This window comes from Trematosphaeria pertusa (genome assembly GCF_010094035.1).
Source record: "Trematosphaeria pertusa strain CBS 122368 unplaced genomic scaffold BU26scaffold_28, whole genome shotgun sequence".
Lineage (NCBI taxonomy): Eukaryota > Fungi > Ascomycota > Dothideomycetes > Pleosporales > Trematosphaeriaceae > Trematosphaeria > Trematosphaeria pertusa.
The window spans coordinates 220,224-236,385 of record NW_022987239.1 but is presented as its reverse complement, the minus strand read 5'-3'; the positions used below and the strand labels follow the sequence as shown (position 1 = coordinate 236,385).

General features: G+C 55.0%; 9 protein-coding genes across 9 annotated transcripts; 5 read left to right on the top strand and 4 right to left on the bottom strand.

Moving 5' to 3' along the window:
• Positions 1-107: 107 nt before the first annotated feature.
• On the top strand, positions 108-2,764 carry BU26DRAFT_535801 (uncharacterized protein; the record flags this gene model as incomplete). Its single annotated transcript, XM_033831308.1, has 5 exons — positions 108-836; positions 988-1,039; positions 1,092-1,258; positions 1,393-2,043; positions 2,615-2,764. 5 exons carry the CDS (start codon positions 108-110, stop codon positions 2,762-2,764), a joined length of 1,749 nt encoding a protein of 582 aa, XP_033675655.1.
• On the top strand, positions 2,615-4,258 carry BU26DRAFT_544892 (class I glutamine amidotransferase-like protein). Its single transcript, XM_033831757.1, has 4 exons — positions 2,615-3,050; positions 3,123-3,259; positions 3,429-3,698; positions 3,745-4,258. The coding sequence occupies exons 1-4, from the start codon at positions 2,981-2,983 to the stop codon at positions 4,027-4,029; spliced, it is 762 nt and encodes a 253-aa protein (XP_033675654.1). The 5' UTR covers positions 2,615-2,980; the 3' UTR covers positions 4,030-4,258.
• Positions 4,259-4,315: 57 nt separating this feature from the next.
• On the bottom strand, positions 4,316-5,599 carry BU26DRAFT_203955 (uncharacterized protein). The gene has a single exon (XM_033820571.1). It carries the CDS (start codon positions 5,122-5,124, stop codon positions 4,705-4,707), a length of 420 nt encoding a protein of 139 aa, XP_033675653.1. The 5' UTR covers positions 5,125-5,599; the 3' UTR covers positions 4,316-4,704.
• Positions 5,600-5,656: 57 nt separating this feature from the next.
• Positions 5,657-6,270, top strand: BU26DRAFT_525872 (uncharacterized protein). Its single transcript, XM_033830612.1, has 2 exons — positions 5,657-5,728; positions 5,883-6,270. The coding sequence occupies exons 1-2, from the start codon at positions 5,663-5,665 to the stop codon at positions 5,988-5,990; spliced, it is 174 nt and encodes a 57-aa protein (XP_033675652.1). The 5' UTR covers positions 5,657-5,662; the 3' UTR covers positions 5,991-6,270.
• On the top strand, positions 6,149-6,978 carry BU26DRAFT_525870 (uncharacterized protein). Its single transcript, XM_033830611.1, has one exon. It carries the CDS (start codon positions 6,187-6,189, stop codon positions 6,634-6,636), a length of 450 nt encoding a protein of 149 aa, XP_033675651.1. The 5' UTR covers positions 6,149-6,186; the 3' UTR covers positions 6,637-6,978.
• A 109-nt stretch (positions 6,979-7,087) lies between these two features.
• BU26DRAFT_525869 (uncharacterized protein) lies at positions 7,088-7,430 on the bottom strand. Its single transcript, XM_033830610.1, has 2 exons — positions 7,195-7,430; positions 7,088-7,133 (listed from the first exon to the last, which is right to left on the bottom strand). The coding sequence occupies exon 1, from the start codon at positions 7,395-7,397 to the stop codon at positions 7,242-7,244; it is 156 nt and encodes a 51-aa protein (XP_033675650.1). The 5' UTR covers positions 7,398-7,430; the 3' UTR covers positions 7,088-7,133; positions 7,195-7,241.
• On the top strand, positions 7,326-8,155 carry BU26DRAFT_525868 (uncharacterized protein). Its single transcript, XM_033830609.1, has one exon. The coding sequence runs from the start codon at positions 7,707-7,709 to the stop codon at positions 7,980-7,982; it is 276 nt and encodes a 91-aa protein (XP_033675649.1). The 5' UTR covers positions 7,326-7,706; the 3' UTR covers positions 7,983-8,155.
• Positions 8,156-8,503: 348 nt separating this feature from the next.
• Positions 8,504-10,459, bottom strand: BU26DRAFT_525866 (WSC-domain-containing protein). Its single transcript, XM_033830608.1, has 4 exons — positions 9,962-10,459; positions 9,711-9,910; positions 9,418-9,660; positions 8,504-9,369 (listed from the first exon to the last, which is right to left on the bottom strand). Exons 1-4 carry the CDS (start codon positions 10,308-10,310, stop codon positions 8,707-8,709), a joined length of 1,455 nt encoding a protein of 484 aa, XP_033675648.1. The 5' UTR covers positions 10,311-10,459; the 3' UTR covers positions 8,504-8,706.
• A 1,305-nt stretch (positions 10,460-11,764) lies between these two features.
• BU26DRAFT_587175 (TPR-like protein) lies at positions 11,765-16,128 on the bottom strand (the record flags this gene model as incomplete). Its single annotated transcript, XM_033834678.1, has 7 exons — positions 11,765-14,375; positions 14,428-14,605; positions 14,678-14,864; positions 14,981-15,159; positions 15,228-15,336; positions 15,385-16,009; positions 16,055-16,128. The coding sequence occupies 7 exons, from the start codon at positions 16,126-16,128 to the stop codon at positions 11,765-11,767; spliced, it is 3,963 nt and encodes a 1,320-aa protein (XP_033675647.1).
• Between the last annotated feature and the right edge of the window lie 34 nt (positions 16,129-16,162).

Below are 16,162 nucleotides of genomic sequence, written 5' to 3'. Positions count from 1 at the left end.
TTCAACGGCTATCGCCCAACCTTTGCTCGTGCTTTATTCCTATCCTCAACCTCTTTTCCCCTCTCCCCATTCTCATAGTGGATACCCAATTTCGTTAGTATTCCACAATGTCAGCGCTCAACAAGGGTCTTTCAACATACCACTCCGTCCACGGCCTGTATTGGAGGGAATCAAACGGTACTCTCCTGGCTGTTGAGGGCAGAAACTCTCTTGCACTGCCCGGAGCTTGGCCGCAGTTGAGGGAAGAGATTTGCTCCAACCAAGGCTCATGGAGTCAACTGCATCTGCCCTCGGGGAGACAGATCAATTCCCTGCAAATCACCGCCGACATCCCCGCGCTGTGTGAAATCCGAGCCAACTTCCCGCCATCGTATCGGAATGAAGACTTGCATACGACGGTCGCCGAGATCGCGCATCCCAATAATCTGGTCTTGGGTGTGTTGACATCTCGACCCAAGTCTCTCGTTGGCGATGTATTCGATGCCTGGGCGGAGCACTTCATCCTGTTGGAGACGCAATTCCAGCCATTCGCGCGACTCTCACAAACCTCGGCACACGAGCACCGAAGAATATGCGGAATCATCGCGGACATCTTCGAGCAGAAGCTCAAGAACGCTTCTCGCGATGACCAGTGGCACGCCCTTGGACGCCAAAACTTCATGGATCAGGCGTACGGTTTCGTCGAGAGAAGCATTCCGATACTCCTTTGCCTTCCTGCCTTCCCATGCAAGTCTCCGAACCCCAATAAGGTCGGCGGTACGATGCCAGATCTCGGCGAGCACATCGCCATAGACGTGCTCCGCAGCTTTGTCAAGGAGATTTGCCACGTGTATAAGGTGCGTAGATCACGTTACACACTCTAGCATATCTTGGATCCATTTATTCGTTGAAGGTTTTCGCAGTGGCTTTCCGCTGTTGATAAAAGCTGAGGCGTGCTGGAGTGTTAACGTTCCCATCTGGTCTGAGACATCTGCTCAACTTTCGCAGCCAGGCGCAACTCTTTGGGTCATCAGTGATGGCCACGTCTTTTCTGATTGTAGTACGTATAATCAGGCCGATGGGCGAGCGAGCAACAGTACTAATCCTTTCAGTCGGCGTCGACGACGACAAGGTCGATACCTATGATGCGCAATTGATCGAGATGTACAAGGAGAAGTATCCAGTGGAGGAGGGGCCTGTCCCAGCCATCCGCTTCAAGGGCTTGAAAGACATTTTCATGTCCAATCCGGACAGTTCCCACTCTTTCAATGAGTCCTGGGTACGTAGGTCGCATGCCTTCGATTTTAACTGCGGAAAGCTCCTCCGGGAGGAGTTTAGCAGTTAAAGCTCTAACATATGGCAGAGTGACACTTTTCTCCCCTGACCCGAGACATTCGCTAAGTGTACCGACAGGTTATGTCGCACAACATCCCGCATCCAGTGAAGACGAAGCTCACTGCCCCTTCTGAGCTTTGCAGGAAGCTTCTGCTTGGTGTCTCTCAAGCCGACCGCGCGTTCATCCGAAGCTGCATCGAGGAACAGGAGCCGCATGCTCTTCAGCTGTATCGCGGCCAAACGCGTTTTATGCTCGAGGACCTTGCCGAGGTTGCCTCGGTGAAGGCTTTGAGCATGAAGCAGCGTAAGAAAACGGCCGCGCTTGTCGCTCAAGAGATGATTTCGCGCAACCAAGCATACTCAAACCTAGTCGAGCTGCTCTTTCCAAACTATATTCGTCTCTCCATCCATGCCCACAACAACAGCGGACCAAAGTTCGCAATCCGCCTCTTGCCTAAAAGTATGGTCCGTCCCATCGATTCTTTGAATCGTCGTCTCGAACCCATGCTGGCGTACGAGTTCCAGATCCCAACGCCGTGGCACAACTCCATCATCAAGGTCGAGGGTGACGAGCTCCTGTACCTGGCACGCTCCCAGGTTGCCAGGACCGCTATCGCCAGTTCGGGAATGGAAGGATCGTGGGTTGATAGCCCGGACGGCTCTTATTTCAGCCTCAAGCATAGTACACCTCGTACGCCAATCGAGGTCGTCGGATCGGAACCTGGCCTAGTAGAACAAGCGACCGGTTTGGACGAGAAGATGCCAATTTTGGTCGTCCGGCCCACCCAACCGGCCAAGAGGGTGGATTCAGCCTTCGTCGAATCGGTCAAAAAGGGCAGGTGGAGCCTCCTTGTACCTGTGTATTCACTGCTCACGTTCCCAAACATGATGCGGAGAATCTGGCGGTATCTGACAGTGGAGGCCTAGAATATTCGACTGTCCGGCTTCAACTGAACATCTCTTCCGTCAATCAACGCTTTCTTTCTTGTAGGGGTGTTCCAGAAAGCATACGCGATGTGAAAAGAGGGGTCGTTCATGGGTGATGATTTCGGCTGCATTAGCGTTTGCGGCACGGCCGTAGCGTTCGCAGAGATAGATAGCCACATCATAGCAATGAACATTCTTTTGCCATCTTAAATCGGGACCGTGTTGAGGGCATTTGCGCGCATTGATAGATGGCGGGGCGTAAGCAGTGGGCTGAAGTTCCGTGCCGATTGCTTCGGCCAAAGGTTTTTCCGCTCGGACCCTTCGCTTGGGCAATCTCCTTGCAACCATCATCGCCAATGCTTTCTCCGTTTAGAGATCGCAATGTCGCACCGAAACAATGCGCTCAAATGACCTAGACTACGTCGGCTGGTTGATTTGCAGCGCCGGGATTCCGGGCACCGGTCCTGTCCCCGCAATTCATACGTCGCAATTGCCCGGCGGACGGTACACAGCCCTTGCCTAGACGCCTTTGGCATACATTTGCAATATGGAATTCCCGGATAAACCTCAGCAGAGCCACGCATGATCACCGATGGAGGGTCTTACCAAAATCCGGTGGAGCTTAAAGAAGCGTGAGAGGCTAGGTACATTTTTCTGGTATCATAGAGTGGATCTCCCCTAGAAGAACCTCGGGTCCGCTCCTCTGGCTTTCGCTGAATTGTGCTCTGAAGCCTCCGTGATGGGGATGTTGCAGGTTCTTGGGGCCTACTTGGTCTTTCTGGGCTTGTTGTCGGCTCAGACAACTGCCTGTAAGTTGCATTGGCGCCTCGAAGCCTTGCGAAATGACGGGCGTCTATGGCATACTTACTAACTCCGTGTAGCTCTGAACGGTACTATACCAAAGACTTACGGTATCGTCCTTTTCCGCGCCTTCGATTCCATCGACGTACTGGGGCCGGCTGAGCTCCTCTATTTCATAGGGCAAGTTCACAAGACGGAAATCGCCTGGATTTCGGAGGTACGTGTGTCGCCCTACACATGCCAGAGCTGTCAATCTCGAGATGCTACCCACTCTGCCCTTCGGAGCCAACCAAGGTCGCTCAGGGTAGCACTTGAGGCAGCTCAGACAGGCTTTGGGCTCCTTTCTCCACTGATACTGAAGCTAATCTGTACCGCCGTGTTCGCAGACACTTGACCCGGTGACGACGGAGCCTCTTATGGCGGTGATGAACCCGTTCAACTCGTCTGTATTTCAAAAGATCGTGCCTACCCATACGTTCGAGACGGCACCAGACCTGGACGTGCTCATCATCCCGGGCGGCGCCGGCATTCGAAGCCCTTACCTGAACAATACGTTGAAGTACATCAGAGAGACGGCTCCCAAGGTCAAGCATGTCATTACCATCTGCACGGGGTCGGCACTGGCAGCTCGCGCCGGTATCATGAACGGCAAAAAGGTAGCGTCTCCCGTTTCCTGCCGGACGCATCATTGACTGGATTCAGGCCACAACAAACAAAACCTCTTGGCCAAACGTTATACCCTTCGGACCCAACACGACCTGGGTGCCGCGCGCCCGCTGGGTAGAAGATGACTCCGGAGAACCTCCAATATGGAGCTCGTCGGGCGTGACGGCCGGCTTGGACCTCATGTTCCACTTTGTCGAGACGTTCTACAGCAGCGAGAATGCTACGTGGATCTCGAAGCTGACAGAATACGTTCGGCATACCGACCCGGACGATGATCCGTTTGCGAGAAATGATACGATAGTCGCTCCAACTGCCGGGTGAAGCTTTTGATACCTGCAGCTTCGAATGCCGCACCAGAAGTTGTGGATGGAGTCCCTCGTGGCCTTGCTTCGCTGACGAATCCTAGGCGAATCGGTCTACGAGGCGCCCTCCGGATGCTACCTATATTGTTCTTATGTAGCTCGAACACTATATCAATCTACCATGAATGAGTGGCTATCGTCTTAATTAATGACTGCTACCACTGCCGCCAGTAGCAACAGCCCAATATCACTATTTCTTAATAAGTGTTATTATAAAAGACACAGCATTTGAGTGCAAAATGATCACTCACGGACGGTTTACGTTGAGCACAATTATTTGCCGCTGTATAATGGAGCCATCATCCAGAGTGTCACGATTATGCTTCCGTTTCCGGATTAGCGCGACTCGCCAAAAAGGACGTGGCAATCAGAGGCAGCGAACACGACCATCTCGGAAACACAAGTCACTTGAACACGAGACATCAACAGTAGCGCTCTCCAGGGCTGCTTTTCCCTCCTTCGCCACACCCAGAGTCGTCCCAGTCGCGCAGCTGGGCCTTGCCATGCAAGTCGGTCGGCTACACCTGCGAACCACCAACAGCATCCCCGTCGCAAATCCTCCGCACCCTCTCCCTCGGACACTTCCGGCGATCACAATCCCCAAGCTCGCCGGCGAGATCAATTTGCGCCTCATCTATCGCACGTGGTCGTAATGAACAGGCCCTTGTACCGCGCTGTACCTCGCCTGTTCAACAATCGCAGCCGAGAAAATTTTCGGATCCTCGCCGTCCAACATCGCGGCGTGATCTCTGCCTCTTTTTGAATTTGCTCTTGTTGGTGGGGAGGCACGGGCGAACGAGCGAACGGAGGATGGATGGACTGACCCGGCTGGCTGCAGCCAAGTCCCGTGCAATAATGTGCGCAAATGTGCTCTGTCCGCCGAGCTAGGCCACGGGCCGAGGCCGAGGATCCGTACAGCGACCTCACAGCTCGCGCTTACGGCCTGCCTTGCTCCAGCGACGACGGCGATGGCTCTCGTGTAATCCTGGATTCGAGCACGACGGCGGCGCGGGTGCTTCTTAGGTCGGCTCCACCGACATGGTCGTGGTGCCATGGTGGGCGGGTAGTACGTTTATATGCTGAGGGGGTTTGCGCATCATTGAGCCAATGTTGCCTGTCCTCCTGTTGAGAGAGCGCGACAAATTATAAGCAGACCGCAGCTGGGCCGTCGTAGGTCGGTTCGTCGGTCGGTCGGTCCCGTCCTTCTTGTTGTCTTCGTCGTATCGCTGCTCCTGCTGTTTGTATACACGAGCTCTCCTGTCACCTTTTTCACCTTCGACGGCGCCCGCGCCCGCCTCAAGGCTGGGAAACTTGCTCAATTCCGCGCAGTCTTCTGGCAATCGTATCATATCACCAGTTCTTTCTGTCAAGCGCGCCTTACTTACATCTTTTCGCTACCGGCTCCAGCTTTTATTCCACTTTTATTCCACGTGGGGACCTGGTTTCATCCTCAACTTCAAACAAAACTCGATCGATCGTTTTAATACTCCCACACACACACTACCGAAACATTCGCCATGGACCATTCGAGCATGTCGATGTCGATGACCTCCACCGGCATGGCTATGGGCACCGCGACGGGGACGGCTGCTATGTCGACGAGCACCGGCATGGCGGATCACAGCAGTATGGGCATGGGCGGAAGCTGCAAGATTAGCGTAAGTTCTGCACGTTTCCTCGCCTTTTTCTCTGGAGAGACGGGTTGAGACTCTCTCCCGAGTGAAGCAGCTTTCGCTGCTGTATCCGGCAACCTGGGGTGCTGCAAGCAGTCGTACCGGTTGGACAGTGGGTGATGTGGCTAACGAGGGACAGATGTTGTGGAATTGGACCACCATCGATGCATGTACGTTTTTCGTTCCCTCCGCACCACTATCGTTCGAGAGCCCCTTCTCTATGCGCACCGCGGCTGTTCAGCTCTGATGGGACATCTTTGGACTCTGGCGGTCTGGGGAATCGGCGAGCAATCGCTACTCCCTCAGACAGCCCAGCGCAACCAGAGAGAACATGTCCACGAGCAGCACCACCTCAGATCCAAACGATCGCCTAGCTCCCTCATTCCAGCCACTAACATCCCCCAGGCTTCCTCTCCTCCTCCTGGCACATCACCTCCAAAGGCATGTTCGCCGGCTCCTGCATCGGCGTAATCCTACTCGTCATCAGCCTCGAATTCCTGCGCCGCGCCGGCAAAGAATACGACCGCTTCATCATCGCGCAATACACGCGCTCGCTCGCGCCCTCCCCCCCGTCCGCCGCCTCCTCCGACGCCGGCAACCACGCAAAGAACGGCGCCACGTCCTCCGCCGCCGCTGCCGCATGCACGCCTGTCGCGACCCAGCGCTTCCGCCCGAACGTGCTGCAGCAGGCTATCCGCGCGTTGCTGCACATGCTCCAGTTCGCCGTCGCCTATTTCATCATGCTGCTCGCTATGTACTACAATGGCTACATCATCATCTGCATCTTTATTGGTGCCTATCTGGGGTACTTTATCTTTGGGTGGGAGAGCTTCAATATCAGTCAGAAGGGCGGCGATCGCATGCAGGAGAATGTTACTGTGTGCTGCGGTTGAGGAGGGGAGGGCAGGCGAGGTGCGGGTGCGTGCGTGCAGGGCTGGAATACATACAAATTGGACGTTTGCTCGTTCGTTCGTTCTGGCAGCGTTGCGGTTGCGACTAGTGTAGCTGCAGTGCTCGTTATAACTGCTGGTCGTAGTAATGGTAATACGAGGGCGGGATGTGGATGGGCGATGATCATTCATCGCAGACTGCACTGCACCACACCGCACCGCACCAGCTCGACGGAGTAGCAAAATTGGAGCAAACAAACCAAACTCTCACTGAGTTCCTTCACACAATCCACAGGTGCGACACATTGATGAGATGGTAGCCATCCTTCCGTAAAGACTGACTTCTTGTTCTGTTCTGTGATGTGGCGACGTCCGCTACCTGCAAACTCCCCCTCCCCCCTCCGCTTCCCGTTCCGCAGCGTACAATCTCAACTCCCTCTCTTACCCCTCCCCTCCTCCTACTCAGCAACACCGTCCATCCACATGCATCAAATCAATTTCTACACCGCACTCGTCAGCCCCGCTCTATCCGCCTCATCCCTAACACAGAGAGCAACGCACCGATTCACATCCCCTCCATCTCGCTCATGCCATGCGAAACTGTTTATTTATGCTACACGCATCATCATATTAGCAACAATACTCCATCGATAGAACAAGGAGGGAGGGATAGAAGGGAAGAGGAAACGCACCGGGCAGTTATCGCAAGAGCAGTCGGCGCCGCAGTTGCAAGTCCCAGATTCAGCGCAGCCGCAGTTGCCCATTGTTGCGATGTTCTCGTTTCTCGTTTCGTCGAAAGTATCGAAAGTATTGGCTTGGTCTTCGCTGTCTTGATGTCGAAGTCAAAGTCTGATGAGATGAGAAGCGGGGAATAGAAGCAAGCAAGCCCCCCTTCTTAAGTATCCCGTCCCGCAGGCTACTCTGCGCTGTTTGTGCGGCCGGGCCGGGTCAGCCCAGCCCGTGACGCTAGCTAGCTAGCAAACCAACCGCACAAGTTGCTCACCCCACCTGTCCATCCACTTCTAGCCTATACAAAGCGCGGAGGGCGGGTGACTAACGATTCGGCCCCCGCTATGACACTATCGGTTGCGGCTTATTGGGTGGGCGGGGGTTCAGCCTTAGGTGAGATTGAGGGTTTTGTGCGGCCGGGACGGGGCGCGGCTAGGTTGGTTGTTTGGTTGGTTGGGGGAATGTGGGTGGAGGATGGGGATGCAAGTGACGACTGGATGGGTGGATCGTCACTCGTGAGGGCTTGTGGGAGACTTGTGCCGCTGATTGAGCAGTTTGAGCAGTTTGTGCGGATTCTGGAAGACGTGGTTTCTGCTGCGTCATCTTCCAAGCGCGGATGATTGCAGTGCGCAGCTTTGCACGTGAGTACCGTTTTTCTCTGGTCTGGTCTGGTCTGGTTTAGTTTAGTTTAGTCTAGTCTGATCTGATTCGATTCGATTTAATCCAGCAAACCTTGGAAGGCAGCAGCCGTTCGATCCGACTATGCAACCCTGGATTCTATAACCAAGGATCAGATTGGATTGGGGGTGGCGGCGGGGGAGGTTGAATAGGTAAGATCGCCCCGCGCGAGCGAATGATGGAGCGGCCCGGGGTGGATCAGCAAGCGGTATTGAGGTAGTTTCTGGGGGCGGGGGAGCCGAACCGTGGGATTGCTGTGCTGTTCAGCGAGTGTCTGGAGGATGTATGACGGAGAGAGGGTGGTGGGGGACCTCGGGAGGTATGCGGCCGGGGCCGGGGCGAGCGAGCTGGGTGAGCTGGGGGGTTATGTGTGTGCATGTTCACCTACCTGAGGCGGCTGTTGGCTATGGTGTGTTACTCATTTGGGAATGGAGGATGGCAGTAGCATGCATGGCTTTTGCTAGTGTTCCGGAAAGATCGGGGAAGAAGGGAGGTTCGAAGCGAAAGTCTAATATGTACAAGAAGAGAAGCATCGAACAGCCTAGCATGCCCAGCAGCGCGAGTACCAAGCGAAAGACAGCAGCGCAGTCCACCAGTCGCACACCAAATCGGGGCTTTGAAGAAGCGAAGTAAAGGCCCTCATCTCCCAACACAGCTTCCTCCCCTTCACAAACCAGCGTTGGTCCTCTCCAGGCCTGCGAGGCGCCGGCTCATCCTCTTTGCTGCATTGGTGCAAGCGCCGCCCGAGCAGGCCTCGTACAGGCTGATAGCGTCAGCGCCGCCGCAGACCTGGTTCGCGTCGCCAGAGCACTTCATCAAGCAGTTGCCCGTGGAGCCCTGCACGGGCGCCCTGTCCGCCGCAACACTGCTGCCGCAATAGCACTGGCCGCTGTACTCGAGGCCCGCGTACTGCTTCCCCTTGCCCTTGCAGAAGTCGATGCATTTCGGTACCGTCATGTCGTCGCCGGTGAGCAGCTCTTCGCCGAGCGTGCGATCACCCGCATTGTCCTTGCCGCAGCCGATGTATTTGTACCCTTTGCTCGTGACGTCGACATAGCCCGCCATCTCGGGCGTCGCAACCGCCATGAGCTTCGGCGCTGCGCAGTTCTGGGCCGGGCTTGCGGGCTCGGGGCCCTCGGTGACGGGGTTGCAGCCCGGGAGGGCCTCGAGAGCACCCGTGACTTGCTCGTCGATCATGGCGGGGAGCTTGCAGGCCTGGGTTTCGGTCTGGGAGTTGAATTCGCCGAAGACTTGCTCGGCGCAGTTTTCGACGCCGTCGACGCATGTGTCGAGGCCTTCTTGGAGCTTGTCAATGTCCCAGCCATTTACCTATGTGGGGGTGAGCGTTTGCATGAGGGTGGAGGCAAGAGGACTTACGAAGTCGCCGTGGTAGCCGTAGCCCGTGGCATCTCCGTTCGCGAACACGAACGGCTGCTTGTCGCCGTACCACATATCCTTGAATCCCTGCGTGTCATAGTAGACCTCGTAGAACAGAGTGACCAGATGCACAGGATGGCTTGAGGGGCATGCACCTCCGTCGAAGTTCCCCTCAGCCGGATACGATACGTGAGATCTGTGGTCTTCAGAGTCGAGGTTCTTGCCGTCCCAGCAGGCGGGGAACTAGCCATGATCAACTAGTTGTTCATCGAGCTGAAATGTAGTAGACGTACAGTGACCTGAACACGGATCTGATCGCACTTCTCATTAGGTAGATGCTTAGTATCCTCGCCACTGCCTCCGACGCACTTGTGCGTGACTGCACGACCGGCAAAGTCGTCGGTTTCGCTGCGTTTGCTGGAGTCGCCGGCGACCATGCGGAAGCCCGGTGGGAAGGCCTTCAGTTTATCGTTGTTAGGCCCACCGCGAGTCACTGGCGGGCAGTCAGTACCGTTGAGCTATGTCGCATAAGGGCGCTACGAACGGTAGTAGATGGCCATGCCTCCCATGTTTCCCCCGTCATTGTCACCAATGATGGGAACATCGAGGAAGCTCCCATTTTGCGCGTGGAAGTACATTTTCGGAGACCAGTAGTTGCTCAAATCCTGCTTGATGTTGCACGTAGAACATTGCGATGCTCGGGCATCCTCATAAGTCATGGAAAAGTTGAAGCCATTTCCCCCAGAAATGGTGTGGACGTGCCCTGAAGCCACCCCAGGGCTGATGACCGGATCGGCTCTCTGATCGAAGAGGCGGCTATAGCATTGGACAACAAAAGTACTTCTGACTGGAGCAGCGAGCGATGCAGCGAGGCCGAGCAGAACAGACTTCATATTGCCGGAGAACGGAAACGAGCGAGCGTTGAAAGAGAGACTGGAAATTGACTTCCAAAGGAGCGACAGTGAAAAGAACGAGAAACGAATGGCACAGGTATCAAACCCGCAGAACTGAAGGGACGCCAAACGATGGTCAAGTCAAAAAGCGGACTTGGTGAAGCTTCTCGCGCTCTCGGGGTCATCGGCAAAGAAATAGTCATAGAGGGCATCTGACTGTGTCACCACCCAACTTACAACACCGAAGCACCCGCAGCGCTGCAATTTCCTCGAAACTCAGAAAATAAGTTTTCCCCTGCAGAGCGCGCCCACGCTGCACGCGAAAATAAAGATTGCGGGTTCCTGCATGAGTGTAGATGAACGTTGTCAGCCAACAGCCGAACGAGGGGCAGATGATGAAGCGCCGACGAATGATGCAGGCGCACGCAATGCATTTCGCGCAGTCGAAATTCTGAAGCGGAATTGTTTCGAAACATGTGGCGCTGACATCCTGGCTGCGCGCATCGCTCAGTGCCTAAACGAGCGAGGACAGCTGCAGGAGCGCTGCCCGATAAGCTCGATATAGACCCACAGCGGTGCGGACTTTATCCTTATCGAAAAGTCTACCTTGGAAGAGAGCGCAAGGTCCGGCGGTGTGAACAGCGTCGTCTCGTCTCTTGCAATATCTCGGTCTTGTATTCTTGGGAGTCCGGAAGAAAAGGGGGTACGGCGCAGCCGCGAAGAACTCCTCTGTTGTCACGCTTCCGCTCGAACCGCCCTGTGTCACCAGAAGACGTCCATAGCAATCTCCACCTGTTTCGAACGTCGCTGCATTCCCAGAAGTCGGGATAGACGTTGGCTCTTCACATGCGTAGGTGGACTCGTGCGGAGAGCCACAGTTCGCGAGCGCCGGAGCGCGTATCGCTGGAGTATGACGTCGGGGTGCCCCGCGATGCGATACATGGATAATCAGTTGTAGAGCTATCTTCCGCGAGGACGAGAGCTCCTGCAAGCAGCAATACCGAGATGTCCGTTATGTGGTTGATAGAAGGTGTGACCCCGAGAATCGCGACCTCGGCAAGTAAAGCCAATGCAGCCTAACCACTTTTGGACTAGCGTAGACTATGTTGATTGCCTGTGCTTCAGGAGGATGCCGGCATCGAAGACGAGGCCCAAGTCGAAGGATTTCAGGGCTAGTATGCGCGGCTCGACGCGGGAGCTTTACCTTGGGGGTCTAGAGGGCCGTTGCTATACGTACAGTAGGACATTTCGATTTGTGTTTAGGAGTTGAAGGGCCCCGAGAGGATAGATATATAGCCGGGATCACTCTAACACCATCCTATCTTCTCACCTGTCCTTAGCTCGATCCTATGAATCCAACGTACTCCAATATTTCCATTCTTCGACTATAATTTGATGCGCGGACCTCGCATCACCACATCCCGCGTCTCTCTCCCAACCCATCCTTCCCCTCCTCAGATATCAATCACATCCACTCCCTCCCCGGCACTCCCCTTCCCGCCGCTATCCTCCACCCTCCTCTCCATACCCCTCAACTCCTCATCACAAAGACTAACATCTGGATGCTCACTCCCCAACGTCCTGCACAATCCCCCCAGCGCCTTCTTACTCAGCCCCACCGCCTCCTCGTACCTTCCCCTTGCCATCACTACCTTCGCCAGATGATGCATAGTCTTATACGTGTATGGGTGCTGCTCGCCGAGCAACTTTTTCCTGCTCTCCAGCGCGCGCCGAGCGAGCTGCTCGGCTTCTTCAAGGCGCGGGTCGGAGGGCGAGGGACTGCCAGCGGTTTGTGCTTGGAGGAGTAGGTTCTTGGATAGGAAGACGAGGGACGTGAGCACGTTGGAAGATTCCGGGCCCATGGCTTTTTCGAGCCCGGAGAGCGCGGTGCGGATTACTTCCTCGCCTTTCGCGTGGTCGCCTTGCAGCGTGAGGACGTAACCCCAGTGACTGACCGGCGGAAGCGTCCAGGGATGGTCGGGTCCAAGGATTACATTGCGCCCGTCGATGCTGGTCCGGGCTGCCTTGGCTGCTTCTTCGAGTTTGCCCTGATGCCGGAGGATGACCGCCAGGCCGCCTGTTGCATCGAGCGTCTGTGGATGCATGTCGCCCTGCACGCGTTTGAAGACCGCGATCAAGCGTTGTGAGCGCTCTTCCGCTTTGTCGTATTCGCCCTTATCGCAGTAGAAGACGGGGTAGTTGCACATGGTCGTTAGGGTCTTGGGATGCGTTTCGCCTAGTAGTCGAAGTTTCGCCTTCAGGCTCCGCTCGTAGTATGGCTCTGCGCCTTCGTAGTCGCCCATTTGATGCAGTATCCAGCCGACGTCGTGCAGGCTGTCCGCCGTATCCGGATGGTCTTCGCCATAGATGCGTTCGCGCAACTTGAGCATGGAGAGCTTGAGGTCCTTGGCTTCCTGGTACTTGCCCTGAATCTCTAGGATGAAGCCTAGTGTCCCTGCAATTTCCAGAGTGTCGGGGTGTTCTTCTCCCAGGAGACGTTGCCGGGAGGCAAGGGTTCGCCGCGCGAGCTCCTCCGCTTCGACGAATTTACCCAGCTCCCAGAGCTCGAGTGAGAGGTGGGCAGCTGAGCGGAGGGTGTCCAGATGTTCGGCACCAAGTAACTCTTTCCGCGCATCGAGATTGGCTTGATGGACTACGGCAGCTTCTTGATGCTTCCCTTGGTCACCTATTACTGCGCCGATGATATGGGAGGTGGTGAGTGCTTCTGCACTATTCTTGCCGAAGACCTGCACTTTCTTCTCTAGGGTTTGCTTCGCGAGAACCAGGGCCTCTTCCTTCCTCGCCTGGTTTCTCAGCGTCCACGCAAGCTGATCTTGGGCTCGTAAAGTCTCTGTGTTGTCGGCGCCGACCAACTCAGTTCGTAACTTCACGACTTCCGCGAACTTAGTTTCTGCTGCAGCATACTGGCCTCTTCCGTTTTGGAAGTTGGCGCAGTTTTGCAGGAGCTTCGCGCGCGCGGAACGATTCTCAGAATCGTGGGTGTGCTCCAGGATCGCGTCGGCGTGGACGATGAGCGCCTTGCACTCGTTCCACGTCTTGAACGAGCCGTCTGGGAAATTCTCGCTCAGCAGGATGAGTGCCCCCTCCCGGTATTTCTCAACTTGATTCTCCCGCTCGAGCCACTTCCGCATCGACAGCTGCACCAAGCGATGAATAGCCAAATTCTTCGTCTTCGTGTTCTCCGTAACCAGCGAATAAGCTTTCAGCATACCCAAGGCATTATTCAGCTTTAGGTTACCAGCCTTGGGCCGGAAGTTCTTGAGGAGCGAAATAGGGACCTCCTGGCGGTCGAGGAATGCGAGCACGCTAAGAAGCTCCGTCGCTAGCGGACCTGCTGCGCCGTCAGACTTCAGCCGATCGAAAGACATCCAAGAGGTCTTCAGAACCATTTTACGGTCGTCAGACTCATCCGGGTCGGATGTACCCAGTTCCGCGATGGACTGCTCCAGGAGCTCCATCTTGTTGTCTTCGCTTTCCGTGTACAGCTCCAAGTAGTCTGCGATGGTGTTCTCGTTCTCCCTGATGTAAGCCGCAGCTTGTGCAATCGCAAGTGGAATGTATGAGAGCTCTTCGAGAAGCCTTTCCGCATCTGCGTTTTGGTCTTTGTCATACTGCTCGCGGAGGGAGACTTTCAGTAGCTCAAGGGCCTCGGATTTCGGCATGTTGTCGATGCGAACCGTGTCGGGCGCCAGCTTCATGGCCACTTTCTTGTATCGGCTGGTGAAAAGAACATGGCCGTGATCTGTCTTGGGAATACAGGATAGCATCTTGAAAGCGCCTTTGCCGTTGTTCTCGTCAAGCACCGCTTCGTTGTCGACATTATCGACAATCAAGAGCCAACGGCCGTTCGACCTATTGCGCAGCCACTCTTCGACTACGTTCCGGACATTAGTCTCAGCCGAGTGCGGGATCTCGAGCGTGTCCAGGACTGATTGCAAGCTTTCGCCGAGGCGGTCTACCGCTCCTGCATTCAGCCAGAAAATGTTGTGGTTGGGAAAAAATGATTGCCAGCGGTAGGCGAGTTCGATAGCGACTTGCGTCTTTCTGTAGCATCGTTAGCTTTTGACACAGAGGAATGGTCGAGTGAGTGCCATACCCGATGCCACCCAAGCCATGAAGCGCAATGAATGGCGTATACTTTGGACCAGTGGAGAGGACCCTGTTGATCGCTTCAAGGGTCTCCTCCCGGCCCACAAAATTCTCATTACGTTCGTAAGGCACGCTAAAATATGTCCTCAAAGGCATCTCCTTCGCGGAATAACTACTGGCAATGGCTATGCCGAACTGTTAGGGCGCGAATCCTTCGTATGCGGAGAGGCACAGAAAGTTGTACGAAGTGTACTCACACATTCGCTCGATATCGTGCTTTTTGTCGAGCATGTTCATATACTGACGAAGCGCGCCGATCACCTTGCGGTAGCCAGGATCTTGTGCTGTCGGATAGCGAATCATATTTCGATGATTGGCGGCGATGTTTTCGTGTGTTTGCATCGGCGTCGTCTCGTCGATCTTCGAGCTAAAGTCTTCAACCACCTGAAAGAAAGGGTGTCAGCTGCTAATGCACACGCTCTCCGGCTATGACGAAGTGCGTAACGGCCACCCTGGTGGCCTTCGCAGGTGCATACAATGCCATCTCAGAAGCAACTGACCTTGCCGAGCACGTTGTTGATTGGCTTTCCCTCCTGGAAAGTATGAATCCAGAACCTTCCCTCCACCAATAACTTCATGAAGTCGCTGTGAATGTTGTCTAGAATTTCGCTATCTAACCTCAAGCTGCTGACAAGATGTTGCGCAGCATCCAATTTCACCATCGAGACTATCTTCGTGCCTGTCAATTCGAGTCAGCTAAATCCCTTGCAATATGCGCTTTATGAGTCTCGCCTATTTCACCCCAACCTGCTGTGGAGCTCCCACGGTGAGGCGATCCGAAGAATATAACGACCTTAGTATTCTTGCAGAGACGTTGCTGAAGCGGGTTGTTGTCCGTTTTAGATTCCCAGAGAGCCTACGCCGTTTAGACCAGCATTAGCCATGTGGAGAGTCGACGACTTACACGCTTCGCCAATACACCTCCCAGGCTGTGACAGCAGAGAATAGCTGGTATATCGTCTTGCAGCTCCCTGTTGAGTGTGATGCAGAGGTCATGGGCGTGTTGCGTGAAGTTCAATTTCGCGCTTTTCCCCGTGCTGCTCATCTTGACCAAATCTGCATCATAGCCAAACGTAAGGATGCGCGCATTAGGTAGGTCCTTGGGGAGCAGATCCCTTGGCCAGAACACCTTCTTCTTGTGGACGGGAGGAGCACTGAGATTGGCGATGTTGGACGCAGTCGGGCTAAGAACGGTCATCGCATCCGGTTCGGCGGTCATAGTGAGAGGATCGACGTTGGACTCGCCAGGCGACGCGCCGGGGGAAGGGCGAGGGGATATAGAATCGGATGTGTCGTCCATTGAGTATGCAGAGGGTGCGATGGACAGAGTGCGATCACCGAGGCCAATCGGATGCCCAGTCTTGGTACGTTTAAGGAACTTATTAAACACGGAGCCTTTGCGAGCTGGGGAGTGTACCGAGGCCTCGGAATCAGAGGTACGTCTGTCTGCGGGCTCGCTGCTGGCCGAGGCATATTTGGCGCTCCAAGTCTCTTGAGGATGACCGTTCAAGCCGTGCACGAAGACAATGCTGTTAGGATTAGAGACCTATGCTGTTTGAAGGACAACGTCTTACTTTGCTCTCGGCGGTTCTCCGTTGATGCCAATACCGGAGTGCAGCTCCGTCAGGCCATATCTGTGGACTGACATGCTTTTCTGCTTCCTAGCGGCGAATACTAGGGGC

Excerpts from the sequence above, each read along its gene's own strand:
- BU26DRAFT_525870 (XM_033830611.1), top strand. The coding sequence starts at position 6,187 with ATGTTCGCCGGCTCCTGCATCGGCGTAATCCTACTCGTCATCAGCCTC.
- BU26DRAFT_203955 (XM_033820571.1), bottom strand. The coding sequence starts at position 5,124 with ATGGCACCACGACCATGTCGGTGGAGCCGACCTAAGAAGCACCCGCGC.
- BU26DRAFT_544892 (XM_033831757.1), top strand. The coding sequence starts at position 2,981 with ATGGGGATGTTGCAGGTTCTTGGGGCCTACTTGGTCTTTCTGGGCTTG. Across the intron at positions 3,051-3,122 it reads GTCGGCTCAGACAACTGCCT|CTCTGAACGGTACTATACCA; the intron begins GTAAGTTGCATT and ends AACTCCGTGTAG. Across the intron at positions 3,699-3,744 it reads GTATCATGAACGGCAAAAAG|GCCACAACAAACAAAACCTC; the intron begins GTAGCGTCTCCC and ends GACTGGATTCAG.
- BU26DRAFT_525869 (XM_033830610.1), bottom strand. The coding sequence starts at position 7,397 with ATGGGCAACTGCGGCTGCGCTGAATCTGGGACTTGCAACTGCGGCGCC.
- BU26DRAFT_525872 (XM_033830612.1), top strand. The coding sequence starts at position 5,663 with ATGTCGACGAGCACCGGCATGGCGGATCACAGCAGTATGGGCATGGGC. Across the intron at positions 5,729-5,882 it reads GCGGAAGCTGCAAGATTAGC|ATGTTGTGGAATTGGACCAC; the intron begins GTAAGTTCTGCA and ends AACGAGGGACAG.
- BU26DRAFT_525866 (XM_033830608.1), bottom strand. The coding sequence starts at position 10,310 with ATGAAGTCTGTTCTGCTCGGCCTCGCTGCATCGCTCGCTGCTCCAGTC. Across the intron at positions 9,911-9,961 it reads AGGCATGGCCATCTACTACC|TGACTCGCGGTGGGCCTAAC; the intron begins GTTCGTAGCGCC and ends ACTGCCCGCCAG. Across the intron at positions 9,661-9,710 it reads AGATCCGTGTTCAGGTCACT|TTCCCCGCCTGCTGGGACGG; the intron begins GTACGTCTACTA and ends GATCATGGCTAG.
- BU26DRAFT_525868 (XM_033830609.1), top strand. The coding sequence starts at position 7,707 with ATGACACTATCGGTTGCGGCTTATTGGGTGGGCGGGGGTTCAGCCTTA.